The sequence below is a fragment of the Cricetulus griseus genome, chromosome 7 (assembly GCF_003668045.3).
Source record: "Cricetulus griseus strain 17A/GY chromosome 7, alternate assembly CriGri-PICRH-1.0, whole genome shotgun sequence".
Lineage (NCBI taxonomy): Eukaryota > Metazoa > Chordata > Mammalia > Rodentia > Cricetidae > Cricetulus > Cricetulus griseus.
In genome coordinates, this window is record NC_048600.1 from 92,433,466 (window position 1) to 92,459,682 (window position 26,217).

General features: G+C 52.1%; 1 protein-coding gene across 5 annotated transcripts in view; it reads right to left on the bottom strand.

The window, feature by feature from the left end:
* Window positions 1-2,624: 2,624 nt before the first annotated feature.
* The window catches only part of Ksr1 (kinase suppressor of ras 1), a 130,963-nt gene continuing 107,370 nt past the window's right edge, over window positions 2,625-26,217 (bottom strand). For 3 of the 5 annotated variants that reach the window (XM_027426547.2, XM_035447526.1, XM_027426553.1), the window contains 14 exons: window positions 24,861-24,944; window positions 23,470-23,531; window positions 23,271-23,377; window positions 20,531-20,696; window positions 18,403-18,444; window positions 16,389-16,443; window positions 15,786-15,834; window positions 14,721-15,100; window positions 13,369-13,465; window positions 10,954-11,087; window positions 9,836-9,967; window positions 9,510-9,645; window positions 8,725-8,858; window positions 2,625-5,454 (listed from right to left, as the gene is read on the bottom strand). In XM_027426547.2, coding sequence (XP_027282348.1) covers window positions 5,376-5,454; window positions 8,725-8,858; window positions 9,510-9,645; window positions 9,836-9,967; window positions 10,954-11,087; window positions 13,369-13,465; window positions 14,721-15,100; window positions 15,786-15,834; window positions 16,389-16,443; window positions 18,403-18,444; window positions 20,531-20,696; window positions 23,271-23,377; window positions 23,470-23,531; window positions 24,861-24,944 — 1,657 coding nt within the window. In that variant the 3' untranslated portion in view covers window positions 2,625-5,375. The remainder of the gene's footprint in view (window positions 5,455-8,724; window positions 8,859-9,509; window positions 9,646-9,835; window positions 9,968-10,953; window positions 11,088-13,368; window positions 13,466-14,720; window positions 15,101-15,785; window positions 15,835-16,388; window positions 16,444-18,402; window positions 18,445-20,530; window positions 20,697-23,270; window positions 23,378-23,469; window positions 23,532-24,860; window positions 24,945-26,217) is intronic. The other 2 variants (XM_027426548.2, XM_035447527.1) reach the window with 1 other exon arrangement.

The window sequence follows — 26,217 nt, forward strand, 5'->3', positions numbered from 1 at the left end:
TCGGTTCTTTGTTTCTATTTCTATGTGAGTTCTGAAAAATCAAATTCAGGTTACCAGGATTGCACATCGAACACCTTCACCTGCTAAGCCATCCGATTTTGAAGATTTTTACATCAATGCTTATCATGAGATATTCTTCTAGTATTTTTTTTTGTTGTTTTTTAATTTGGGCTTTGTTTCAGTGTGATGCTGGCTTTTCAAGTTAGTAAGTGCTCTCTACTCTTCAATTTTTCATAAAAGCTTAAGAAATAACAGCCTTCAAAGCCATAGAAACCCTGTCTCGAACCCTGCCCCCCCCCAAAAAAAGTTTAAGAAATACTGGCATGCCAGGTGGTGGTGGCGCATGCCTTTAATCCTAGCACTTGGGAGGCAGAGGCAGGAGGATTTCAGTGAGTTCCAGGCCAGCCTGGTCTACAGAGTGAGTTCCAGGACAGCCTGTAGGTCCAGGGTTTTGCCTGGAGAGTTAAGCAATCGATTTAATGTGCTTGCAGATATATGTATATGTATATGTATATGTATATGTATATGTATATGTATATGTATATGTATATGTATATATATATGTATATGTATAACTTAGTCTTGATGGTCTTTGTGTGTAGCTCATCCAGTTTACCTCATTTGTTGATACACATTTATTCTGTTTTACAATCCCTTTTATTTTTGGAGGATCAATAGTAATGTCTCCATATTCGCTCCTGATTTTAGTAATTTCAGTTTTCTTAGTCCATTACAGGTTTATCAGTCTGGTTAAATCCTGTCAAGGAACCAGCTATGGGTTTCACCGAACTTTAGCAGTTTCTCATTCTCTGTTGCATGCCTGGATGCTCTAATCCTGTCTTCTCTCGTAAACATTGTCAGCAACCAATTCCTCACTAAGCTCATCAGTTTTCCGTTACTGTTGTTGTTCATTTGCCTTTGTCATTGCTGGTTTACAAGGCAGAGTTGGGGTCACAAGGATTAAAAGAAGAACTGCTCAGAATGAAGCTGCTTGCTGCTAGCAGGACTCACGTGATAGATAGCAAGCTTGGCTGCTCCTCCATCAAGGACAGAAGCTGGCTAATTGACTACGCTGCTCTTTGTTCTGCTTTGCCTCTAGTCTGTATATAAGCAGGTTCTAAATTAAACTGGGGGCTGTCCCTTGTGCTGAAAGGCATGAATTGGGCAGTCCTGTGTTTCTGTCTGTTTCTTTTATCTGCCATTTCTCAATCCTTATGCCCCTACTCAGATAACCTAACTGACTCGTTGGAGCAGCCAGTGACTTGGAGCCACCTCTGCAGTTTCCATCTGTGCATATTAATGTATGCTTACACGTGAAAGCCGGAAAACGATGTCTCACTGCACCTACTCCTTTGAGTCAGGGTCTCTCCTTGACCCCAGGGCACATGTTTTCTCAGTCAGACTGGAAGCCAGTTATCTCCAGTCACCCTGTCTCCATCTTCCCTGGGAGCTGAGGTTATAGGCATTTGTGTGACCCGTGGCTTGTTATACAGGCACTAGAACACAAACTCTGGCTCCTCATGATGGCACAGGAAGTGCTCTTAGCCATCAAGCCACCTCCTCAGCCTCAGCATTACTTCTACTGAGTAGAAGCTCAGTAACTGAGTAGTTAAGATCTCTGGCTTCTGATGGAATCAGGGTCAGATCCGAGACATCACCTGGGGTAATACCCTCAGCTGCGATCTTGGGCCAATCCCTGGACCTCTTACCTGCCTCTCCAGCAGAACACATCATTGCTAGAAGGATTAACTAAGGACAGATATTCAGAGCAGAAGCCCACAAATGGCTCTCCTATCTGTCTGCTTCCACCAACCTCCAAAGCAGCTCTTTGCACTCGTGGATGAGCAATGAGAGGCTTCCAGAGGCCAGAGAAAATTCTGCTCCCCTCCTTCAGGCTTCTATCAAGTGAAAGGCACCTTGGCTAACAGGGGACCAAAAGGGTCTGCATCACATACTTCATTACTGCTGGGGCATCACTCTTTCTCTGTGGGCCACAGTCCTGTCACCTCTTCCTGTCTCCTTCTGTTCAAAGATACTTACAAAAATTTTAATTGTGTACATATGAGCGCATGCACACGTGTACACACACACACACACACACACACACACACACACACACACACACACACACACACACAAATGCAGGTGCCTGTGGAGGCCAGCTGGATCCCAGGGAGCTGGAGTTACTGACATGGGTGCTGAGGACTAAACTCTGGTTCTTGGCAAGAACAGGATGTGTTCTTAATTAACCACTGAGCCTTCACTTCAGCCCTGAGACACCTGTTCTGAGGTCTAGGCATAATCAAAATCAATCAATCAATCAATCAATCAATCAATCAATCAATCTCTCTCTTTCCTGTCTCTCCCTCTCTCTATCGCCCTCCACCACTCAGGATAGGGTCTCATGTAGCCTCGGCTGGCCTGGAACTTGCTATCTAGCTGACAATGGGCTTGAACTCTTGATCCTCCAGTCCTGGCTCCATAGCACCTTCTTTAGGAAGGAACTCCTTAACTCCTGAAAGGGGTTCAGACCCCTGTGCCCCTCATTCCTGCCCACCTATGCCATCTACCCACATGGTCCCCAACAGTCATATAGACCAGTCAAAACAAACACGAGCCCCAGAAGACGACCTTGGTAAAACTTTATTCACAAACTCCAGACCCCTAGGCCTGGCTCAGCCAGAGGGTACATTCTTAGCAGTGGCAAAAACCCAATACAATATAACACGCTCGTCAAGACTAACCATTTTAATTTAAATTAAAGCATTTCTGGAAGACAAATGCAATTGATAGAAAATATAAAAACTTTTACTGTACAAATTTTACATCACATTAAAATAAGCAAATAAAAGTGTGCCTTGTGGCCACAGAAGACACTGGGAGTGCACACAGATGACACCCTGGCTAGCACTGCAGCATAGCAATGCTATTTCACCGGACTCTGTCACTACAGAGCAACACGGGCTTGCCACTCCTTGCCTGGACCACAAGAAGACAATGGCCAAGGGCTCTGATTGGTGCATAGGAGCGACCAGGTCAGCACTAGCTAGGATTCATGACTTCGCCGCCACTCTGATGGGTAAAAGCCTCCTTGGAGGTGAGGCTGGGAACCCAGGGTGCCTGGAAAAGGGCCAAAGTTTTTGCTGGCCTCAGACCTTAGGTGGGTAGGACCTCTGTAGCTCAAGCCTTTTTCATTGCCTTCACAGTGGCTATGGGGGCTGAATTCACAGTATCTGTTGTCCTTCATGTGTTTCCCAGGAGACAAGGACAGCACAGAGGAGGCAAACTTTCCTAACCTCAATTCACAGTCACTTAAGTCGAAAAGGAAGCAGGTGCCATGATGGGGACTCTCTTAAATGAACGGTAGTACAGGGGAAGGCCTTGGAGGGGACATGTGTCGGCTCCCAGCACTATAGCTCCACCCTTGGAGCCAAGTGGCAATCTCGGGTTCCCTGCATATTGGCCCCCAGCAGATGGTCAGCTCCTTAAGGCAGGGGCCATGACTATTCCTATCTGGTCCCCAGCACAAGACCACATTCACTTCAGGGCTCAAAGCTCTCTGCACTGAGATGTTCACAGCACACAGAGAGATCCTGGCTCGCTGTCAGTGGGCTGTGTGTCTTGCTGTCTGTGGCTTGGCGCTGAGGGATGACTGAAAGGGTTGACTCAGAAGCCAGCCTGATGGCTCATGTTCTACCTGTGAGAGGAGGCCAACGTCACAACACTCACAAAGTCAAAGAATGGCCAGAGGCTCAGGCATTGTGGCCTCTGGGACGGTACAGACGTTGAGACGGCCACAGAGGCAGCAGCTATACACTCAGTGGTGTTTGGAGTGGGGAGGTCACACCAAGGGCTAGGGTAGAAAGCCAAAGGAATGGGGAAGTGACATGACGGTCCCATTTCAGAGGACAGAGCTGAACAGGGGCTCACAGCTCTTCCTCCTTCCCTCCCCCACACTGGGGGGCAGGGTCAACATGCTACCATCCCAGCTCTCCTGTAGCATGAACAACTGTGCTGGGGGTTGGGGTGGGGTGTGGGGAGAATCCTACAGCTTCTCAGAGAATAGCCTGTTACACCGGACACCTGGGCTGGACTCTGGTGCTAGGACACACTCTGAGAACTGAGGCTTTAGTTGGTGTTTAACTAAGAGAGAGACTCCACAGAGGGACTGTAAGCCTACGGCCCAAATCTAACTGCTTCTCCACTCCCATTTTGTTCTCGTTCTGGCTGTGGAGTCTGATGCTGCACAGCCTATGTAGGTGGCAGTTTCTGTGGAGCACCTGTGACTTGCCCCAATCCAGCCCCTCCTGCTTGCCGGAATGAACACAGAAGTAGGGACCTACTAGGTGCGTTTCGCTGAAGTATCTGGACAGCCTCACGCCCTCATCTGAGCTCAGGGCACACACAGGGGTCAGAATGGGCTAAAAGGCTGCAGTGAGACTGGGGAAGTGAAAGTGGTGGGAAGTCTAGAATCTTCTGGCACGACACAGACATGAGTTTTAAAGTGCTAGGGTCATCACAGGCTGTATTTGCTACCTTCCCTATTCTCATCAACCAAGAACTCACTGTGCACGCAGCTGATGGGCTAGCTCTTGGCTCTGGGGGTTGACATGATGTGTGTGATGGCAGAGGCTGAGCTCCACAGCCTTCATGCCTGCCTGGAGTCCTCAGGGAAGCAGCAGATGTCTCCACAGATGTGTGGCTGTCTCCTCCCCCTGCGGGAGAAGCCGGGCTAAGATCCACCACATCCATCTAGAAGCCACTTGGATTCGGTCTGTACTTTTTAGTACAACAAGCCCAGATCAGAGCAGAAATGGAACCCAAACTCTTCAGGAAGTCCTGACCATAATCCAGATGGGCTCCTAGCCAGGGTTTCCCCTGCAAGCTAAGGAAGGAAGGGTTGGTGTTCCTTACACGACAGAGAGACCAGTGGGGGGTCAGGGCCAAAGCATAGGCCAGGGCAATGTTCTCTTTTCCCAGAAGAGCCATTTGGGCAGCTTTTCCTACTTCTCGCTCAACCCTGGGCCCCTCACTGCTGCCGGGTCTTAGAGAAGGGGATGTGGGGGGCATTTCTGTTGCTCTGAAGTGCCAGCACCCTATTGCAGAGCTGTTATTAACTGCTGTAAAACACCAAGCCTGCGGGGCAGAAACCTCTGTGTAAACACTGGCTGTAGTGGTGTCATCTGGAGTGACATGTATGGCTCCGATCCTGAGCCCCACACACCTCTGTAACACACTCTTCAGGGAGGAGTGATACTCCTCCTGGTCTGTAGCTCGCCACGCAGGACTTCTCTGATTCCTCCTGGTGATAGTTTGCGTGTTTCATAATCATGTTTCAGAAAGGAAGACGCCTCTGCACGAACGTGCATGGCCGGCTACATCTTGGGATTACTGGGCTCCAGGGCCCCCAGGCCAAACCTTTCAAAGCGGGGCATGACTTTGCTGTTGTTAATGCTGCGGAGAGGAGCAGAGACATGTGTTATGGCTCTGCTGGTTTTGGCCAGAGTTAAGGAGTCACTGGCTATGCTTAGCAGAGGATCTGAGTAAGGACAAGTGCTCGGTCCATAACCTTGGCAGAGCTGCTCCTGGTCACCCTAAGTCCTGGGCCTGGGCCACATTCCCTACCTGGTGGGGATAAGGGAAAACAGTGACATGGCTTGTTCAGGTGACTCGCCAGCACCCAGCATGGCAGTAACCGTTGTGGGCTCATGGAGGCTGTTTCCTCACTGGCTGCTCCATGTGGATATGGAACTGGTGAGAGAACCGAGGACCTGGACCAGGGCTGATGTCACATGTTCCTTTTAGAAATAGTGTCACGTGGGGGCCACTGGGGCCACTATGGAGCAGAATCCTGAGCCCAACTGTACAGCTCTGCCTCCATCACTGAGTGACAGATATCACTTTGTTTACGACATTTCTGAGTGTGGCTCCTAAGGACCCGGCCCTTTTGAACTGATGCCTTTCACAGCAACACGGTGTGTGTGTGTGTGTGTGTGTGTGTGTGTGTGTGTGTGTGTGTGTGTGTACATGCCTACTGTCCTTTGTCTTCACGAGATAGACAGAGGACTCCAGACAGAGCTCACGACTCAGTGCTAGCTCTGGACAGTTCTGAACCACTATACCCCTTGCAGGACAATGTCTCAGGGTCGCTAAGCCCCTCCCCATCCTCTGAGCATGCTCAGCAGGGGCTCATTAAGGTGTTAGTAGGAGCTAGGAACCAGAGGAACACAAGCAAGAGCCAATCTTGGGAGAACGAGAGAGAAAAAGACCGTCTCATCATCCATGAAGGCAGCTGAAAGCTGTTCTTCTGCCTCAAGGGGTTACTCTGTTAGTGCCATCCTCTCCTGGCAGTGACTCAAGTCAGGTACCCACAGGCCATGTGGAGGGGAGGGGCCGTTGTTAAAAACAGAGCACAGGAAGGAGTCTGCAGGGAGGAGAGACTGGAGCAGCAGAGACGGCATCCCCTGGGTTAGTGCCTGCTGGCGTTTGAGTCTTAGCAGAAGTCACGGAGCAGAGCTGGCCATTAGGAGGAAGGAAGCCCTGGGACATGCAAGACAGCCAGACCTACAACCTACAGACAGAGAGAGAGACATGTCAAAACCCGAGCCTCAAGGAGCCAGGGCACAGCGCCTGGCCAGAGCAGCTGCCCAGGGACACAGTTGCCGGCAGAGACTAGGATCCCCAACTCCACCCCTCAGAATGGCAGGCAGTAGGGCAAGTCTGTCAGTTGGTGTGGGCACAAGGGAGGGTTTCTGAGTCCCCACAGGGCAGTTCCAGGCAACCCTCAGTTCATTAAGCCCACAGGTCCTACAGATGATCACTTCTGCTCACTTGAGTCCTTCCCTCCCCCTCTTTACTTATTATGACTATTACTAGCATTTGCTGGGGCCCAAACCCCAGCCTCATATATGCTGAGCAAGAGTTCTACCATGGAGTCTCACTATATAGACCAGGCTGGCCTTGAACTTACAGAGATCTACCTGCCTCTGCAACTGGGATTTAAAGGGAGGTGTGTGTCACCATGCCCAGCTGCCATTGGTGCTTTTATTTCTGAGATTTCACTATGTATCCCAAGCTGGACTCAAACTTAAAATCCCCCTGCCTCAGCCTCCTGGATGCTGGGATAACAGGCATATGCTACCACAACTGGCTCATGGGATTCTCCTCCTCTGAGGTTCAGCCAGAAGTGGGAATTGGGGGACTTGGCTCAATGAGATCATTCTCCCTCACCCACATGATAGCCCATGTGGTGTGGAGAGGGGTCCTGCCTGCCAAATCCCTTTATGAGGAACACTAGCCCAGTGGCCTTTGCTGGTGGCCATTTCAGCTGCAAGAGGTCACTGTGGGTTACGGGATGAAAGCACAGACGTGAGAAGCTAGCATGCAGAGAGAACGGGAAAGGTAGGTATGCAGCAGGACAGACACACACACACAGGCAGGAGATGAGACAAGTGATAGGAACACACTATTCCTCCAGAACCGGACAGGAGCTCTTAAAGTCACAGCGTCCTTTCCCGTAGTAGCGGCTCCGCCAGCGGCTGGGGGCGCCCGAGACCATTTCACCAGCAGTTGAAGAGAGCCGTCCGATCCGGTCCAGCCAGTCAGCCGGGCGGTGATAGCAGCCAGCAGACAGGTGGAAGAGTCAGGGTGATGAGGCAGGGAGATGACAAGACAGGCCAGCGTATCCGCCACCCCCCCCGAAAAGAAAAAGTGACAAAGCCAATGGGAAAGAAGAGAGGAAGTGAGAATTAGAGACCCCGTGTCTAGGGAAGCAGAGACCAAGGACAGAAAGCTCATCCTGGCTGTCATGGAAGCCTGGGAGCTGGTAGCTGTGGGCTGGTAACAGCCCCTGCAAGTGGACTCAGTTTCCCAACTGTGAGATGAGATGATGGGGCTGATTATTCAGGGAACAGGGGTCATCTTTGAATGCCACTGCCTGCCTGGTACAGGCATGGTTTGGTGGAAGAGGAAGCCTGTATTCAGAGAGCCCATATCCAAAGCAGCACGGGGTTCAGCCTTGAGGCCCCGTCACCCTTCCCCCACTGTCAATGCCAGTGCCTCACCTGCCAAGCCTACAGGATTTGCCTGATTCTTCTTGGCAAATTTTCTTACCTAAGTCCCACTGTGGAAACTGAGGCAAGTGACCAGGCCCAATAGCCTGACAAAGGGGTGTGGCTAGAGAGGGGCCTTTGGGGGAGGAAGCCAGAGAGCCAGAGTAGAAACAGAACAGGACAAAATACAGGGGAAATGACAGTGGCCCCTGCTGCTCTGTGCCTCAGGACACAAAGGACCATGAGGGGAAAGGCTTCTGACACAAGCACTACATAGTGAGCGGCATGGCCCATTAAGAGACAGCAAGATGTCAGGGTTTAACAGCTCAGTGACTATGTGGGAAGCAGCCTAAGCAACACTGATGCTGCTTGTTAGGGGCCGTTTTGATACCCACATGGTCCTGACCTCTGACCCTTTCTCCTCTCAGGCACTACTTTCTCACACTGGTCTAGCCTGGGCTTGGTGTCAGTGATGACGTAATACAGTGATGTGTAGATTCCCATAGGTGGAAACTGGAGGTGTTCACCCGTTAAGGGTGCCTCCACCTCTCTGTCCTGTGGAAGCCCCAGAGCACAGTCTGATGCAAGTCCAGCAGAGGGCGCCCTTAAACACTCTAGACAGAGGATCTCCAGGCTCTGATGGGCAGGTCTGGCTTACAGAGGGAGTACTTACTCAGCCGACTTCCAAAAGTGCCCGGGATGGGAGAGCCGCCGGTTCAGCTTCGGCAGCTTCTCCAGCATGTCCATCAGCAGGCTGAAGCTGGGTCTCTCCTGCAGGTCGAAAGCCCAGCACGCAGACAGGATCTCCTGTAAGAGGCACAGCGGTGTGTGGGCAGCTGGGAGGGAGGGTGGGAGGCACGCGGCTAGGACACTTCATAAGGGTCCCCATGAAGTTCCCAAGTGCCCCGCACAACCATGGACACAGAACCCTGGGAAGTGTTTCAAATGCGCCACCAACCTTCCGGGTCAAAATGAACCTGCCTGCTCTCCTTCTTCCTCAACTTGTCCTTCCCAAGTGTCAGTGACCAGAATGGAAGAAGGAGAGAGGGGAATGAATGAAGGCAGGCGGCCTTTGCAAGATGGAAGGCTCGTCCTATGAATGTGGAAGTGTCCACAGGTGAATGTGAGGTCCTGGGAATGCAGGGAGGGCGGGGCTGCCGCAAGGAGGCATCTCAGCGCTACCCGAGTGGAGATGAGCTGGACAGCAGCTAAACACGGGAGCAGCAGCTGTTAACCTCAGGCCCACGGCACCTTCTGCAGCCTTGACACCCAGGAGGGTGGCTTGCACACATGGCCACCACGTGACACACCCCTACCCCAGGCTCGGCAACACAGGCTTTTGTTTTTAACTACAATGACCCTTGTGCCTTAAAGTCAGAGACCCTCTTCTATGGTCCTTCCGGGGGGGGGGGCAGTCATGTCAATGCCCACCCTTGGGCCCTGCTTCCCTCTACTCACGCCAACTTCCTTCCCCAGGCTGACGGATGCCAGAACGCGCCTCACTCCTTCCCCACTTCCAATCTGCCAGATCAAGGCCTCTGCAGGCTGGTGTTTGAAGGGCCAGTCTCTTGCCTGTAGTTCATACCACACAGTCCTACGGAGACATGACACAGTGTGGGCTATTGGAGTGTCATAAAACCCCACAGGAGGCTTTATGCTAGGAGCCAGAGACAAAAGGTCAAAGACACAAGTCACTGACAACAAGGAGCACAGCCATGATTTTTCAGGGCACACTTCCCAGCCCAGTGGCCAGCACTGTGCTTGAGCGCTGGTGGCCTACTCACCCGAACGCATAGACATCAGCAGCTTTGGAGAAGGGCAGCTGGTCCTCATCCCTCCCGGGTGTCATTTCTCGTACAATCTCAGGGGCCAGGTAGCACAGCCAGTCATGGGACAGCTTCAGTTGGTTCTCACGCCTGGAGGCGGGGACAAGGACATGGGCCACTCAGTGGGGAGCAGGTGGCCTGACTTGTACACATCTGCGCTCACTCACATGTGATAGAGAAAGCCCAGAGAGGAACATAGAGGTCTTGCTCTTGAACAGGCTGGGAATGGCAGGGAGCTGCTGCTGAGTGTGTTTGATCCCCGGTACCCAGGAGTGGCCGGTCTGTCTAGGACCTCAGATGTCAGACCTGCACACTGACTCACTTGCCTGCCAATCTTCCCTGAGACCCCACCCCCATTCCTTTTTGTAAAATTACTTATTTATTTTTATTTTATGTGCATTGGGGTTTTGCCTGCATGTCTGTCTGTGTGAGGGTGTCAGATCTTAGAGTTAGACAGTTGTGAGCTATCATGTGGGTACTGGGAATTGAACCAGGTCCTTTGGAAGAGGAGCCAGTGTTCTTAACCACTGAGCCATTTCTCCAGTCCCCTACCCCCATTCTTTTTTTTTTTTTTTTTTTTTGGGTTTTCGAGACAGGGTTTCTCTGTGGCTTTGGAGGCTGTCCTGGAACTAGCTCTTGTAGACCAGGCTGGTCTCGAACTCACAGTGCCTCTGCCTCCCGAGTGCTGGGATTAAAGGCGTGCGCCACCACCGCCCGGCTTGCTGCCCCCATTCTTAGGGAGGAGCTTTACTTGCCACCCAACCCCTTTACAACCACAGGAAGTAGAACACTCTCATCAAGGAGATATAAGCTGGGCCCCTCACCCGTCACTGAGTAGCCAAGCTTAATGTGCCAGGGGACTCAGCCTCCATGGTACCCCCGGGAAATCAAGTGTCATGAGGGACCTAAACATCACCCAGGCCCACCTCTGCACTGAAACCACATGGGCAGAACCAGGAACTGAGGCAACCTGGCCTGTGCAGGAAAGGCTCTCGCCAACAATACAGCCAGGGGTATTCCACACCCGTGTAGTGCTGCAGCCCCCTGACCCATGCAGACACCCATGGCCAACTCACCGTTCCTCCCGGACCACGCCAGAGATCCCAAACAGCCCGAAGTCCGTGATGACCACTTTGCCATTGTCGTAAAAGACATTCTTGGACTTGAGGTCTTTGTGCACGATGCCCTTGGCATGAAGATACCCCATGCCCTGCAAGACAGCCAACCTTGTATCAGAGGGTGGGAATGCTAAGAGACGGAGGCTGAGTATCATTCGGGTGAGGCACATTAGCCATCCCCCCATCAATCTTCACACAGACAGCTGGCAGAAGGACACTGTCCTCCCCTTACAGATGAAGGCATGGAGGCTCATAGGGAGCAAGTGACTTGCCCCAAGCCACACATGCTCTTTCTAAGCCACTCTGCTGCCAAATAGCCACCTGAGACTTGGGTAAGGTGTGAGGCATGGACACAGTGACTGGCAGTGGGCAGAGGTCAGGGAGTATAAAGATCAGTGAATGATACGGTCTGGAGATGTATATAAAGCATGGGCTTAACATGCACACAGTCCTGTGTTCAGGACGCAGCATTATCAATCTTAAATAACCAGGGCTGGAGGGATGGCCCAGTGGTTAGGAGCACTCCCTTCTCTGCGTGCACACACACACACACACACACACACACACACACACACACAGAGAGAGAGAGAGAGAGAGAGAGAGAGAGAGAGAGAGAGTGTCTTAGAAACAGACTAGGGTAAAGGGACCCAAATGAGCAGGCTCTCAGGAGTTCCCTAGCTCTGCTCTTAGGCAGGGTGACACTCAGGGCAGGTAAAAGGAGACATTCCTAGGATGCGATCTAAAGTTCGGCCATTTCTTTTCTTTCTTTCTTTCTTTCTTTCTTTCTTTCTTTCTTTCTTTCTTTTTTTTTTTTTAAAGAGAATATTCAAGGTTTTTTTTTTTTTTTTAAATTATTATGTGTACAGTGTTCTGCCTGCATGTCTGCTTACAGGCCAGAAGAGGGCACCAGATCTCATTGTAGATAGTTGTGAGCCACCAAGTGGTTGCTGGAGTGACAAGTTCCACTGTGAGCTGACTAAGGACAAGTAGCTGTCCCTCTCTGAGGCTTACTCACACACAGGCATTACATGGGGTTTGACGGGTTACACTTGTCATCCCAGCACTTGAGAGACTGAGGCAGGGGTTCAAGGTCATTCTCAGCTACATAGTGAGTTTAAGGATAGCCTAGGCTACATGAGTGCCTATAACGAAACAAAATAAAACCACCCAAATACTCAAAACCAGGAGCGACATATGGAAAGGGCCAGGTGAAAGAGACAAGTTCTAGAGCTGAGTGAGCCTGGACCATCAGTCTTTCCCCCAGGATTTCCCGGAGTCTCCACAGTAACTCTTAAGTTGCAAACCCTCTCACGGAAGGTCAGGTAGGTCCCTCTGCTCTGCTTTGGATTCTCAATGCATCTCAGATCACTCCAAAAAGGAGTGAGTGGGGTGGGGATGGGGTGGGGGCTGAGCCAGGGCCCCCAGGGGCAAGGGGAGACTTTTCAGCAGGAAGGGAATAGAAGGAGAGGCTGCAAGCAGCAGCTCCAGAGCCTTTGAGTCACTTTCCTCCTGGGCCCTGGAAGTAGCCAGCCTGGCCCCTTGAGTCCTGTGACTCAGAGCGCAGCTCCCTGATCTGAGAGAGAAGGGTGAGTGGGAAGGGGTAGGGGGCAGGGTGGAGCAGAGTCCTTGGTGAAAGACCACACCTGAGGCAGAGGTGACACTTTGGGTTTTGGTCTTGGAGTTTAATTTCTAAGTGTGGACATGGGAAAGAAAGGGGTAGACTGAAACCCTGGTTCGTCCCCAAATGCCATTGTGATTTTTATTCTTTCCTTCCTTCCTTTTTTTCTTTTCTCCCCCCCTCCCCCTTTTTAATAGTTTTTCAAGACTGGGTTTTTCTGTATAATAGTCCTGGCTGTCCTGGAACACACTTTGTAGACCAGGCTGGCCTCAAACTCACTGAGATCCGCCTGCCTCTGCCTCCCGAGTGCTGGGACTAAAGGCGTGCGCCACCACTGCCCAGCTCCAAGTGTGGGTCTTTTGATGTCCTGAAGTGAAACACTCTGTTCCCTACCGATGATGCTAAGAAACTCTCACCATGTACTAGCTCCCTCCCAACTGTTCTCTCTAACGATGACTTCATTCTGTCTCTGCTCCAACCTAATCAAGGAGGCTGTGCTGGTATTTACAGGGGAGGAAGCTGAGGCTCAGAGATGCTCGGTGAGGTGGCACAGCTAGTGAAACCATCTCTCGAGTTTCTTCACAGCTAATTCAGTTCAAGCAACGCTGACTGAGCGGCAAGCTCTGGATTTGATTGGATGAGACAGCTAGGAGACAGAGAGCCACAAACCACCTGGCATGGGCAGATACGGCCGGGGGAAGGGCCAAGAGCTCTAGAGCTAGCAGCTGGAAACCCCACCTGAACCCCACCTTTACCTTGATGATCTCCTGAGCGATCTGCCTCGTCTTGTTGATGTCCAGAGACGTCTTGGGGTCCCTCACAAATGAGTGCAACGTCCGTCCCTTGCAGAAACTGTTGAGGGTAGTGGGGGTTGGAAAGAGGCCTGGAGCCGCTACAGGCTGACCCCACCCCCGTGGAACCTGTGAGAGGAACTGGGTCCGCCTGCTTCTCGAAGGTTCTCATTTCAACCAACATAAGCCATGAACATGAGTTTTATCACCAAGACTCCAGCTGGAGCCTGGCTAGACAGGCTTACACATACATGTACACCCATTTCTGGAGGTGCAAGGCCTGCCAGCTTTCCCTGCACAAGGAAACAGCTCATTCACCCTCCCAGCCATTCAGGGCTGAGCAGGAGAACTCAGATGAGGAAGAACGCATCCTCCAGGACTCTCAACAGGCTACATGGAGCCTGTCACTACGAAGATTACCATTTTCATTATATGTAGATCCCAGGCAATTACATCCTGTTGCTAACTGAGTATTGTATGTTCCTTTCTGTGAAGACCCTTTCACTAATTCTAAGCTTTTTGGGAACTGGAGGCTTGAGGGAGAGAAGAGAGAAGATGGCAGAGGAGGCTGTAGATCTGGAGCACCCCCTAGTGGACTCCCTGGGGACCCGATCTTTCACTTTGAGCTGGATTTTTTTTTTTTTTTTTTTTTTTTTGGAGGGGTTTTTTGAGACAGGGTTTCTCTGTAGCTTTGAAGCCTGTCCTGGAACTCACTCTGTAGACCAGGCTGGCCTCGAACTCATAAAGATCTGCCTGCCTCTGCCTCCCGAGTGCTGGGATTAAAGGTGTGCACCACCAATGCCTGGTCCTTGAGCTGAAATTTTACAGAATAGGTCAGGGGACTCTAGTGATCTGATACTGTTTAGGAGTTCATTATCTTTATATAAAAAAGCCACTTGTTTATTTGGGATGGTCTGCTTGCATGAGGTACAGGACACCTCATGTTGGTGAGGGCTCTCTTGGCTTCGTGGAATGAAAACCATGAAGCTATGAGTACCTGAGGTTTTTTTTGTTGTTGTTTGTTTTTTTGTTTTTTTGTTTTTGAGGAGAGACAAGGTTTTGCTATGTGGCCGGGCTATCTTAAACTCAAGATTCCCCCGCCCCAGCCTCCAAGTGCTAGCACTGCAGGTATACGCTGCCACACCCAGCTCTGATGTTTTGACATCAGTGGGCAGTGTGGATGGAGAGAGACATGATTCTTGGTCTTTGATTTTTTCTCTTCCTCTCTCTGATAACTCTTCCACATCTGCAGGGTATCCTCGGGCTTCAGGGCCAGGGAAGCTGTGCTGCTCATGGGCCCGGGCGGGGTGGCTCACCTGGTGATGATGGCCAGGTGGGGTGGGTTCATGCAGGCCCCCATGAAGAGCACCACGTTCTCATGCCTGGTCTGCCTGTAGTTCATCACCTCTTTCTTGAACAGCTTCAGGTGGTCCTGATTGTGGCCGTCCATCTCCAGCAGCCGAATGGCTACCTCGCCATGCCATCGGCCTCGGTGCACCCGGCCCCAGCGGCCCTGCCCAATGGGCTCTCCAAGTTCCACTTGTTCGAAAGGGATGTCCCACTCCTGCAGGTACACGCTAGTTTGGCTGGCTTTTCGAGAGATGGGGCCCCGCCAGGGCCGGCGGGAGCTGGGGAGGTCATCCACCTCGTCGTCATCATCTTCTGCCTCGGACTTGCCAGCCTCAGGCTCCTCAGCCTGAAAGGAGATTGAACAGAGAGGGGAGTGAGTCTGGGTCTTCTCTTCCTGGAGTGCTGGCCAGGCACCACCAAGCCCGGCACCTTGGCCTCCTTCTGGTAGTCTCCTGCCTGAATACACAGATTCTGATGCCTGTGTCCCGCCACCTAGCAGCAATAGCATTCTAAGTCATGTTGCTCTGTAGAGACCCAGGCTATTTCTGTTTGAAGGTCAGGATGGTGGCTTCTTTCTGGGTCTCATGGAGCCCAGGCTGGCCTCCAACTTGCTGTGTAGTTGATGACTTTGAACTTTTGACTCTCCTACCGCTATCTCCTCAAGGACTGGGATTACAGGTGGGCACAACCACACCTGGTTAAGATGAAGATGGCAGTCCTTGACACCCATCACAACTGCCTATCAAGCTCTGAGAACACGGAGGTGCCTACCCGTGTCCCCGGCTGACTGAACTGGCTCCCAGGCCAGGGCCTGGGTCTGTGGGTTGGGAGTCAGGACAGGAGAATAAAGAGGCTCTTGCAGGTAGCACTTTACCGTATTCTTCTCTGCTATGCACATCTACCCACACCTGCTGCAACAGGCCCACACCCTCGTCCCTCCCCCAGGCCCCCACTGACCCTGTATCCACTAACAAGAGAGGAGAGAGAGGCAGCTGGCTGCCTTGGGTCTCATGCATGTCACTCCCACTCACCTCTGCTTCGTGAACACCCAGCACATCTGCTTTGGGCTGGTCCTCGAGCCTAAGAGTGAAACGGGCTTTGTCAAGGAGATCCTGGGCTGGGCCAGGGTGGCCCTGGGTGAGGCAGTATGAAAGCTGTGGACACAGACAGCAGGCTGACTGGAGGGGGTGGGGATGAGGGGGTGCACAGACAGCACCTTGGCCCTTGCAGCACATGGAGCAGGGCCCCACACTCCTGCCTTTGAGACCTGGCTGTCACCGCCTTGTAGTGTGAATTTCCGCAATTTAACCCCTCTAGGTGGTTGTACTTAGAGACCTACTGCACTGGCTGAGAACCAAGGGACCAGGAGCCAAGTGCTCAGGGCAACCTAATGGAGATCCAGAGACAAGAGTGATGTTCAGCAGGTCTCTGTTCACCCATATTTCCTCCTGGGCCATAAGCCTGCTGCTGTTGTATACACAGCCCCATATGGTGCTCACTGTACCAGCAGGAGGCAAATCAATCCCCAGGACCCGAGGATGAAAACAGGCTGGTTCCCCACCAGGCTGGTGTAGAACCGGAGGGTCAGATATGTAGGGTGGGTTGGGAGGTGGCTGCGGAGGGAGGGTTCATACCGTGTAGTGTCGGCTGTGCTGGAGAGCGGGGCTGCCTGAGGACAGGCTGAAATGTCTGTAGGAAAGAGGACGGGAGCAAAGCGTGAGTGTGCTTTCCTTCATCTCCAAAGACTAGCACTCAGGCACAGCCCTTCTCTCCTGAGCTGTCACCTCTCCTCAGGTCACCTCCACCAGGATCGATCGGCGCATGCTTTGCAAGCTGACACAAACTCAGTCTCTACAGCCTTTGGTCTACATGGCTGCCTCAGGCAGAGGCTCTGGGTGAGTGATTCTAGAGAGACCCCAACAATTAACACCACTGCTGGGCCCAAACGAACCACAAGTGGCAAAAGTTAGCGCTGTCACCTCTGCGGAGGGTCCTTCTGGTAGAAAGCAGGGCTGGCAGCTATGTAGCACCTGGTATAGCCACTGGTCATTCCCCTGCACCCCCAACTCTGGGATTTGGGTGGCTGGTGTCACAACTCTTCAGAAGAGGATATCCACTCTGTGCACCAGGAGGCTCCAGGCTGGCAGCTGCTGAGGCTGACCCCTGTGGCTCCAAAGTAGTAGTCCAGCTGTGGCACAAAGACCCACCTCTAGGATACCAGAAATAGACACACCCCTCCCCCAGTGGAACCAAAGTGATACATGAAGTGTGGTGGCAGTCAGCAGGGCTCCCCTCTCTCAACAAAGCATCAGGAAGTGGCAACAGCTCAAGCTATCAGCGGCCCCTTTCCTGCCTTGGACAAAGACCTTCCCCACTCAGCCCTCACTAATCTCCTTCACTGGAAGGTTTTCTCCACAGCTGCCTCCGAGAGTCAGTGGGGCCGGACGGACAGAAGCCGTGGGCTTTCTTATGGGGCAATGCACACATGTGCACAACATCCTGGGCAGTGTTGGGGTCCAGGGGCTTCAGAAGCAACAGCTACAGCCTCTGCGGCCACCTCCTCATCGCCACCAGGCTTCCAGGCCCGCATTTTCACACACGCTCAAGCTGCTCCAGAAGCTCCTCATGTCTTGGGTGAGGTGTTGGAGTGGGGGCAAATGTCTGGGGAGCTTCACGCTTGTCCTTCCCAGAATGCATTGTGCACTATTCTCATGTGTTCCTTTTTCATTAGTACATAAAGCCCCGCCCCCACCTGCAGGGCAAGACAGGCCGCTCAGGTTGAAGTGCTGGAGTCCCCCAGTTTAGGGGACACAGTTGAGCTGGTGACTAGGAAGGCTCTTGGGAGATGGGGGAATCGCACAAAAGGGGCAGATCCCCCAGTGCCTGGCAGCCCACACACACCTAAGTAGAATTACAGGGATTATGGTTACTGAATGCTCCAACTCCATTCTTGAAGGGAGTGAATCTGGAGAATAGAAAAGCCTGGAATAACCGAATTACTGGGGATTCCAGTCTTGGCAAATCAGAGAAAAGACTATTAGAGTTGTCTGAAGCACAGAGGTCCATAGTGTTGGTACTTCCAGTGGGAGGAGAAAAGCATCAATTATATAGCCTCGAAGGGGAAGGGATATGGGCAAAGGGATATGGGCAAATACAGAAGTTTCTGGTGAAGAGAATCTAAGGGTTGCCTTATTGAATGTAAAGTTTTTCCTTCAAGCTTTCTGCAATGAGGAGGTAGTTCTATTGACTACCAGCAGATGGCACTGTGTGTTAATGCTGGGAAAGGCCAAGCCCGCTGACAGATGATGACTTTGCCTGTAAGATTTTCCCAAATTGGCTTTCCCTTGTCATTCACTTTTCATGAGGCACCAGCAAGTAGCCCCTCCCCTCGTTCTGCAAACCCGAGTTCTAGATTCTCATCCTTCTTCTGTTACTTCCGGGCAGTGTGACCTTGAACCCGTTCCCTGCAGCCTCTAGGCTGGCCTCCAGGTCCCATCCAGCAAGGTGCTACCCACATCAGGGTTCACACCTCCAGGACTTGTGGCCCTCTTGCCCAGCTGCAGTGGACTCAAGCGCGTGGGGAGAAGGCACCAGGCGGGATAGATGGAGGGTCACAGGGCAGTGAGTGGACCCGGGCGGAAGACTCACCTGGGAAGATAAACTGCTGTCTATGATGAATGAAGGACGCAGCTTAAAACAGAAGAGGACGTGAGTCACACAGTGCAAAGGCAGCGCAGCGCGGGAGGCAGGGTGCATGGACTTGGGGGTGGGGGGTGCTGGTTATTGGCTTAGGTGGCTCTGCCCCAGGGGCTCTGGTGAGAAAAGGCGGAGCCATGCAGGAAAAAGGAACAGGGCTGGAGAAGAATTGGGGTGTGGTGAGCCCAGGCGCAGAGGGGCTGTGCACCGACCATCTCAGTGGTCTCCTTACTGCACAGCCCCGGCCAGTGAGCGCTGGGAAAAGCTCGGGCCAGTTTTGCTCTAGAAAATGCACATGAGCCAAGAGGCTAAGGTAGAGCAGGGAGAACAGTGGCTCGGATGACGTCCAACAGTGTGTGCAGAACGAACAGCCTCTTCCCTTCAGTCTACCCTGACCTCCCCACTTGAGCTCTGGATCCTCCCAAGTGCTGTGACCCAGCAGGGAACCATCACAAACCACTTGTTTTCTGTCTCTGACACGCTTGCTACTGGTTTCAAGCCCATGGGCTCCCTTCTCCTGCTGTGGCCTTGCGAGTAGTTGGGACTCTAGGTGAGTCTAACCTCGGCTCTCCTCCATAAGGCTCTGGGACCTGGGGAGGCAGTTAGCTCCCCAGTGCCTTATTGTGAGTAGTAGAATACATGAGCTTGCCTAGGCTTTGCTGTGAAGGGCTGCGGTGAGGCTCCTGGACAGCACAGGGTAAGGTAGGTGGCACGAGGGGTCCACGGTCCTTCCCTGTGGGCCTATCCCAGCCCTCCCGGGATATGCTCATGAGTCCACTAAGATCATGGAGAGGATGAGGCTTCCGTGCAGGGACAAAGGGGGCCCATTTCCCTTATGGGTCACCTGTGTAAGTGGACAGGATCTGATCAATGTCATAAAAACAATTTTTTTCTGTGTCCCTTGTCTTTTTAAAACAGTCCTTCTTAGAAAAACCCAAAGTAGATGGTTTAAGCAAGAGACTTGTTCAGAGAGTAAGGGCAGAACAGAACTGAAAAAGGAAGCCAATCCAGGAGCCACCGCTCAGCCACAGGGTATGACAATGTGTGGGCAGACATCACTTTTAAGAGCACTCCAGCCACGTGCATATTAAGGAAGTCACAAGAACAGGTGACAGAAGAGTCCTACCCTTTGGCCCCTCACCACCCCCAAAAGTCCCAAAGTCCCCACTGGGCCCAGAGGCTGCTTGGCCAGCTGCTGACTGTGTATTGGGTCAGTGTGGGTCCTGCTAGCCAGGTAAAGAGTTGAGGGGTGTGGTGGCACTCTGTCTTTCTGGGTTCAAAATGCCAGGGACCAGTGACAGAGGGACTGATCTGGACCCTGTGGGTTACAGCAATCAGGAGCATCATTCCCCCTAGGACTGCAAACTAGGCAAGCCCAGGACTAGCCTGACAGCAGAGCTGCCCTTGCCAAGGATGCCAAGGATACACAGCTCAGTGCCATGTGGCTAAGTGGGCTTTGCTGTGTTCCCTGGAGCCAGGGAAACCCAGTATGGCTGACCGGAACTGAGGGCAAGAGCACACAATCCTGGCCTCTTCCTGCAGTTCCAGGGTGCCACATCTGAGGGCAGCTGGGCTCAGCTCTGCCCTCCAGAGTTGCCCCAGGGTTCACTGTCTTCACTTGCTCAGTGGAGACCACCTCATTCTAATTCCCCAAGTTCTCTGGATGGGACATGAAGGAGTGTGAGGTCTTGTCTGAATAGCCAAATCCAATCAAAGAATGGTATATTCCACAGAGGCCCAATGCCCTTTTGTTGGTCACATCACCTTTGAGCTCAGAAGGCAGCCCCAAGAGAGGGTGATGCGGGGCAGAAGCCACCACAAGCACAGGAAGGCAGCCTGGTGTTACCCGAGAACTCAGGCTTTGTGTCAGACAGCCTTGGGTTTGGCCCTAGCTCTGCCACTGTACAATGCAGGGCCGGCCACTCCTCCTTTCTTAAGCCCAGCAAACTCATCTGTAAGAAGGGTGCCACAGCATCCATCCCACTCTCAACAAATGCTCCGCAGACACAGCTCTCAGGGGAGACTGGGAGAGGGTCTGAGGCCATCCCTAAGGACCCAGAAAAGCCCAGAGGTGTGGTACCTGGGAAGCTGAACCTGCTGTCCCGCTGGCCAGGTGAGGGGTTGGGGGGCGTGGTGGCACTGGAGGGGTTAGATGAGGTCAGGAAGGGCGCCGGTGATGAGGGCGTGGAAGACGTGGTGGAGGATGGGTTGCTGCTGGAGTCCAGGTTCATGGCTGGAGGATGCTCCTGCAGGACCAGAGATGCCAGGATGGGCAGGGCTGCAAGCTCAGCTCAGCAGCTGCTAACCTGTTGGAGACCTCCTTTTCTCCCCTCTCCTTCTACCTCCATGGGTGGAGGTCAGGCCAGGAGATCCTTGGGGCTCTGCTCTGTAGCCCCAAGGTTTTCTGGCCCTAATATATGATGAAAAGACACTTAGAGACCCTCCCCTAAGATTCCTGGCCATCTTTCTTACTGTAGTTCCTGCTTCCCCCTAAAAGCCCATCTGAACCCTAGCTGTAACCGTGCATGCTCTTCCTCTTTAATCCTTCCATAGCTCCCAGCATTTCTGCATCCAGGCCCCTTAGCATACACTTCGTCAGCTGCAGACAGCCAAGGTTGGTTTGCTGACGACCAGCTCTCACACCCCAGCACCCGCCTGGCTCTGAGCTGGGCACCCACAGTTTCTTGATGAATTGAATTCATACTCTGACCAACATTTTTGCAGCTTCTGCTATGTGCCGGGCCCTCTGCAGAAGGCGGGTGACAACAAGGCATGGAACCTGTGGTTTCATGATCCTGTCCTAATAGTACAAAGGTTCCCAGAGAACCCACAAAACTCCAGAAGAGGTAACAGCTTGGGCCAATGTTGTCCACCATCTTGAAGGGTTAAGAATTCCAGGGCTGGGGGCTGGGGATGTGGCTTAGTTGGTGCGATGCTTACCTAGCACACACAAAGCCCTGGTTTTGGTGCCAGTACTGAAAAAACTGGGCATAGTGGAACAGGCCAGGGGGATCAGAAAGCCAAAGTCAGTAAATATGAGTCTGGGCTGTGTCCATTAGGACAGAGTGGGGTAGATGGTTTGTAGCTCCAGGCCAGGGCACCCAGGGAACCCGTGGATCAGGAGGCCAGTGTGGTGGTGGGGGGAGGAGGGTGCTCGGGCTCAGCTCTTCTGTCTGCAGCTTCACGCAATAGAACCAAGTATGACCCTAATAGATACCTGCTAGGTTCTACCACTTCTTAGCTGGGTGGCTCTGGGCAACTTCTGTGAGCTCTCTGAGCTTCCATTTCCTTAGCCACACAGGGGATACATCATCACTTATGCCAGAGCATTGTGTGGATTTGGAGAAAAAGAGGTCAAGACACATTAAGTATCTAATGTTTGCTCAACTCTTTTGTAGACCTATCTTGGACCAAACAGTGCTTGGGACCATGCTTTGAAACTCAACCAAGCCAAAAGGTCAAAAGGTCAAAGGGTCAAACAGCCAAAAGGCCCAAGAGGAGTCCAGGTGGATTGTAGATCTAATCCAATGCCTTTATTTCCTAGGGCAGAAAGCAACTCCTTAGACAAAACAGAGTCAAACCAGTTAGTGCCACGTTTAACAAGTTTCTTTCTTGTAAGACCCAAAGGCTGAGGGTGTACAATATATTCTGAAGCTCACAGAGCTGAAGTTGGCCTTGCTTGCCGGCATGGCAGGCCCACATGGCACCAACTAAATGGCACTCTCACTCTCTCTGCGCCCACTCTAAGGCTGAGACCCCACCGACACCTCCAGTCCCCATAAGCAGGAACTGGCGTGAGCACATGGGCCACAAGAGCAGGCCGAGCCTCTCTCTGCACCTGTGTGGCAATGACATACTTCTGACCTGAGCTGCAGTGTCACCCACAGAAAGGTCTCAGCGGCTGCACTACAGGCTACCCGTTCACTCGGTGACCCACCCAAATGCTGCTGACTGTCTAGCATGTGCCAGGCGACAATGTGGACATAAGGGGTGTGTGGGAGGGAACAGCACTGCCTGGATCTCTGCGGACATCTGTGACAAACAGAACGGGGCAAAGGCGGGGAAGGTGGCTAAAGAAGGAGTTAGAGAGAAATGGGACAGATATTATATGCCCACCTCTGCTGCAGCAACAGTGGCCCCATCCCAATGCTCTCGGAGGAAGCATTGTTATCCCCGTTCCTAACAATCCGTGAGTGAAGATCAGAGAGGTCTAGCAGCTCATTTAAGGTCACAGAAGCACAAAAGGGAGACTCACAGCCAGGGCTGAGGACACGAGTGTCTGAGATCCCCTGAAGATCACCATGTTGAAAACCAGCCCCCCCGCCCCACCCCATGCTGCTAGTGTTGTGGGTGGGGTCTGTGGAGCCGCCCAGATCACAAGGATGGGGAGGTCTTCATAAACAGGGTCACTGCCCTGAGCACTTCCATTATGTGAGGACACAGTGAGGGACCCCAAGGAATGGGCTCTGGGAAGCCTGGGACTCAGTTTCTGTATCTGTAACGTGGAACATGCACGTACCCCTCAGAACTAGGTTTTTGGTACAAGGCAGGTGCTCAGGAAATGCTGGCTCACAGGTGCCGGGGTTAGAGGTCATGGGAATCACCACATACGGACAGAACCACACCCGCTATGTAGCTAAGCCAGGATCCCTGGCATGCCCCCACCCTGTCTATGCCGCAGACGCAGATCTTGGATTGCAGCGTGGTGTCTCACTTCCCCAGGGAGCCTGATGACAGGGCGCTTTGTGGAAGGGAATCCAGGGTTGGGGGTGGCATTGCTCCCTGACACAAGTGCAGGACACAGGGCACTGCCAGCTTACCTTCTTTGTCAGGGCCTTGGGGAGGGTTCCAAAATGGGGCTCTGATGCTCTGTCCACTGGGTTGTTGATGTCGGAGGGGACAGACTCTGTCCTCCGAAGCCTGGCTACTGTTTGGAAAGGAGGGAATCCGTTAGCAGCAACAGGCCACCAAGATGCACCCGATTCCCGGACGTGGGAGAAGGGGAGAGCTGTCACTCACGTGGGAGGAAGGATATTCTGCAGGCGGGGGCTTCCTTGGTGCACTTGTTGTGACATTTCAACCTGCAAAGGAGCAAGAGTCAGCACTCTAAGAGGCATCCCAGAATTGCTCAGATGACCCTGACACAGCCTCAGTTTCCCCAAAGCTCTCAACAAGTGTTAACAACCATGTGCCATAGCACTGTCTTCTATGTCCCCAAAGCCCCCTCCCCTGCTTTTAAAGGGGGGGAACTTGCTCCACTTTAGAAAGCTCGGGGAAATCTGACCTTAAAGAAACATTCTAGAGAGGCCACCAGCATCATCAAGGGTGCTGGGGCCCCCAAGGGTGTCCCCCTTCAGGCACTGGCCAGTTTGATGGGTCTAGCCGGCCTGTCCCACAGGTCTCAGTGTTCCTGCTAATAAAACGGGCTGCAGGGCTATAAGTCCAGGACTGTGTATCGCTCAGGGGCCACCATGTGCTGGCCACACCTGCATGGAGCTGAGGATCTCATTTATAGCCAGTTTCCTCAGAGGTCAGGGAGTCATCAACACATAAGTCATCAGGCTGACCTGCATGAGACTCTGTCACCTCAGTCCTGATGACAGCCCAGGAGCTGTCACCCATGGCAGTTCAGATAAGCTGCACAGATTAGCTCCCCAGCTGTCTAAACGGTAAACACGAAGTCTAGAAAGGGCAAGTGCCTTACCCCATGTCACACAGCAACATAAGGGTGGCTAGGAACCGAGACTCCCTCTGTAAGGTGTGTGGGCAACCAGATGGCAGACTGTTCCCTACTTCTGTCCCTTCCCACTGGAAACCATAGTGCTATGACACAGCAAAGCTGGGTTGGTATAAAATCTCATCTCCTACACTCTGCCCAAGCATAAGGCAACTCTGCGGCCACACCCATCCCTGTAGTCTGCCTCCCAACCTCAGAACTCCTTCTAGGCCCCAGAATCCTCATTTTTGTTGTTGTTTTTTTTTGGTTTTTCGAGACAGGGTTTCTCTGTGTAACCCCAGCTGTCCTGGAACTCACTTTGTAGACCAGGTTGATCTCGAATTCACAGAGATCTTCCTGCCTCTGCCTCCTGAGTGCTGGCTGGGATTAAAGGTGCTGCACCACCACCGCCCGGCTAAGTCCTCACTTTATTCCTTTGCCTTTGAATTCTTTTTTCCCCTCATTCTACCTAGTAAACTTCTCTTCATTCTTCGAAACCCACTTCAACTATTCCTTTCTTCCCAGGGTGTCTCAGTTCACCGAAGGACTCCTGAGCACCTGGTGCGCCCACTGGCCTTGTGAACAGCTGGTTAGAGGAAGTCCTTCAAGTGTGATGTGACCAGAGGCCAAGAATGAAGTGGCTGTTACAAAGGACAAGTATCTGCCACACCCCCAGCCCCACCTCGCCCATCACCTGCAGTGTTTGCACTTGACTCCAAACATCATACTCTTCTGGCACACGTTGCAGACCTGCGACAACCATGATTTTGTGGAGAACCTGTAGGGGGTAGAAACGTGTGTATAGATCAGAGCCTGGCCCTCTGAAGGGGTTCTGGGAAAGGGAAACTTAGCCTTATCCCAGAACCCCAGGAGTTCTGTACTGGGGGGGGCCACAGTATCTGCCCCCGCATCTGGATTTCCCAGCAGCTGTCAATATCTTAAAGTTGGTGTGGCCAACGGCACCAAGCATGACACCAGCAATCAAAGCACTGGTGTGCACGCCCTTGGACCCAGCAATTCTAGTTCTTGGTATTTACTCAACACGTCAGTCCCTGGGATGAGATGTTGCATGACATACGGACACATTGCTGCCGCAGCCATATACCACAATAAGGCTGGAAATGCCACGTCCACCAGCAGGTGACCACAGTGCCATCCTCCACACAGAGGAACACATGCAGCAGTTCCCACACACGTGTGCAGCCTCCTCCAAATCTCACAACCAGAAGACCAAATAAAGTCAAGTAGGGCATGATGCCATTGCTGTGAAGGTCAAGCACAGGAAAAGCCCATCTGTGAAGACAGACTCGGGTAGTAATGGCAAAGCTGACTCTCAGGTACTGGAATGTTGTTCTTTATCTCCATCGGCACGCACACAGGGGGCATAGCTATAAAGGCTATATGTGTTGTGCTCTATGTAAATCACATGGATTTAAAGAGGGGAATAAGCCGGGCGTTGGTGGCGCACGCCTTTAATCCCAGCACTCGGGAGGCAGAGGCAGGCGGATCTCTGTGAGTTTGAGGCCAGCCTGGTCTCCAGAGCGAGTGCCAGGATAGGCTCCAAAGCTACACAGAGAAACCCTGTCTCAAAAAACCAAAATAAATAAATAAATAAATAAATAAATAAATAAATAAATAAATAAGGGAATAAAACAAAGCATGAAGCTGTAATATGTGTAGTTTTGTGTGAGAAAGGGAATGGAACATGCATACACACTATCCTGTATAAATCAGCCCTAGATGGCTGGCTACATGACCTGTCTCAGGCACACTGAGAAGCCAGGGGCAAGAGTGAGAGGGACTTTTCTCTCTACCCTCTGAAACCTCTTCAATTCTAAGCATATGTATTTTCAGTCTAAAATCTACCTAAACAAAAACAAAAACAAACCAGAAGATAGACTGGAAGGAGAAATGGGATTTAAGAGGAGTGGTACCCGCCAGCACAAATGCACAAAGCCAGTTCAGGGAAACTCAGGTAGCTTTTCATTTTCGGAGGAACACACTTTTTGAAAACACAGTACATCATAGTAACAGTAGAATGACTGGCGACA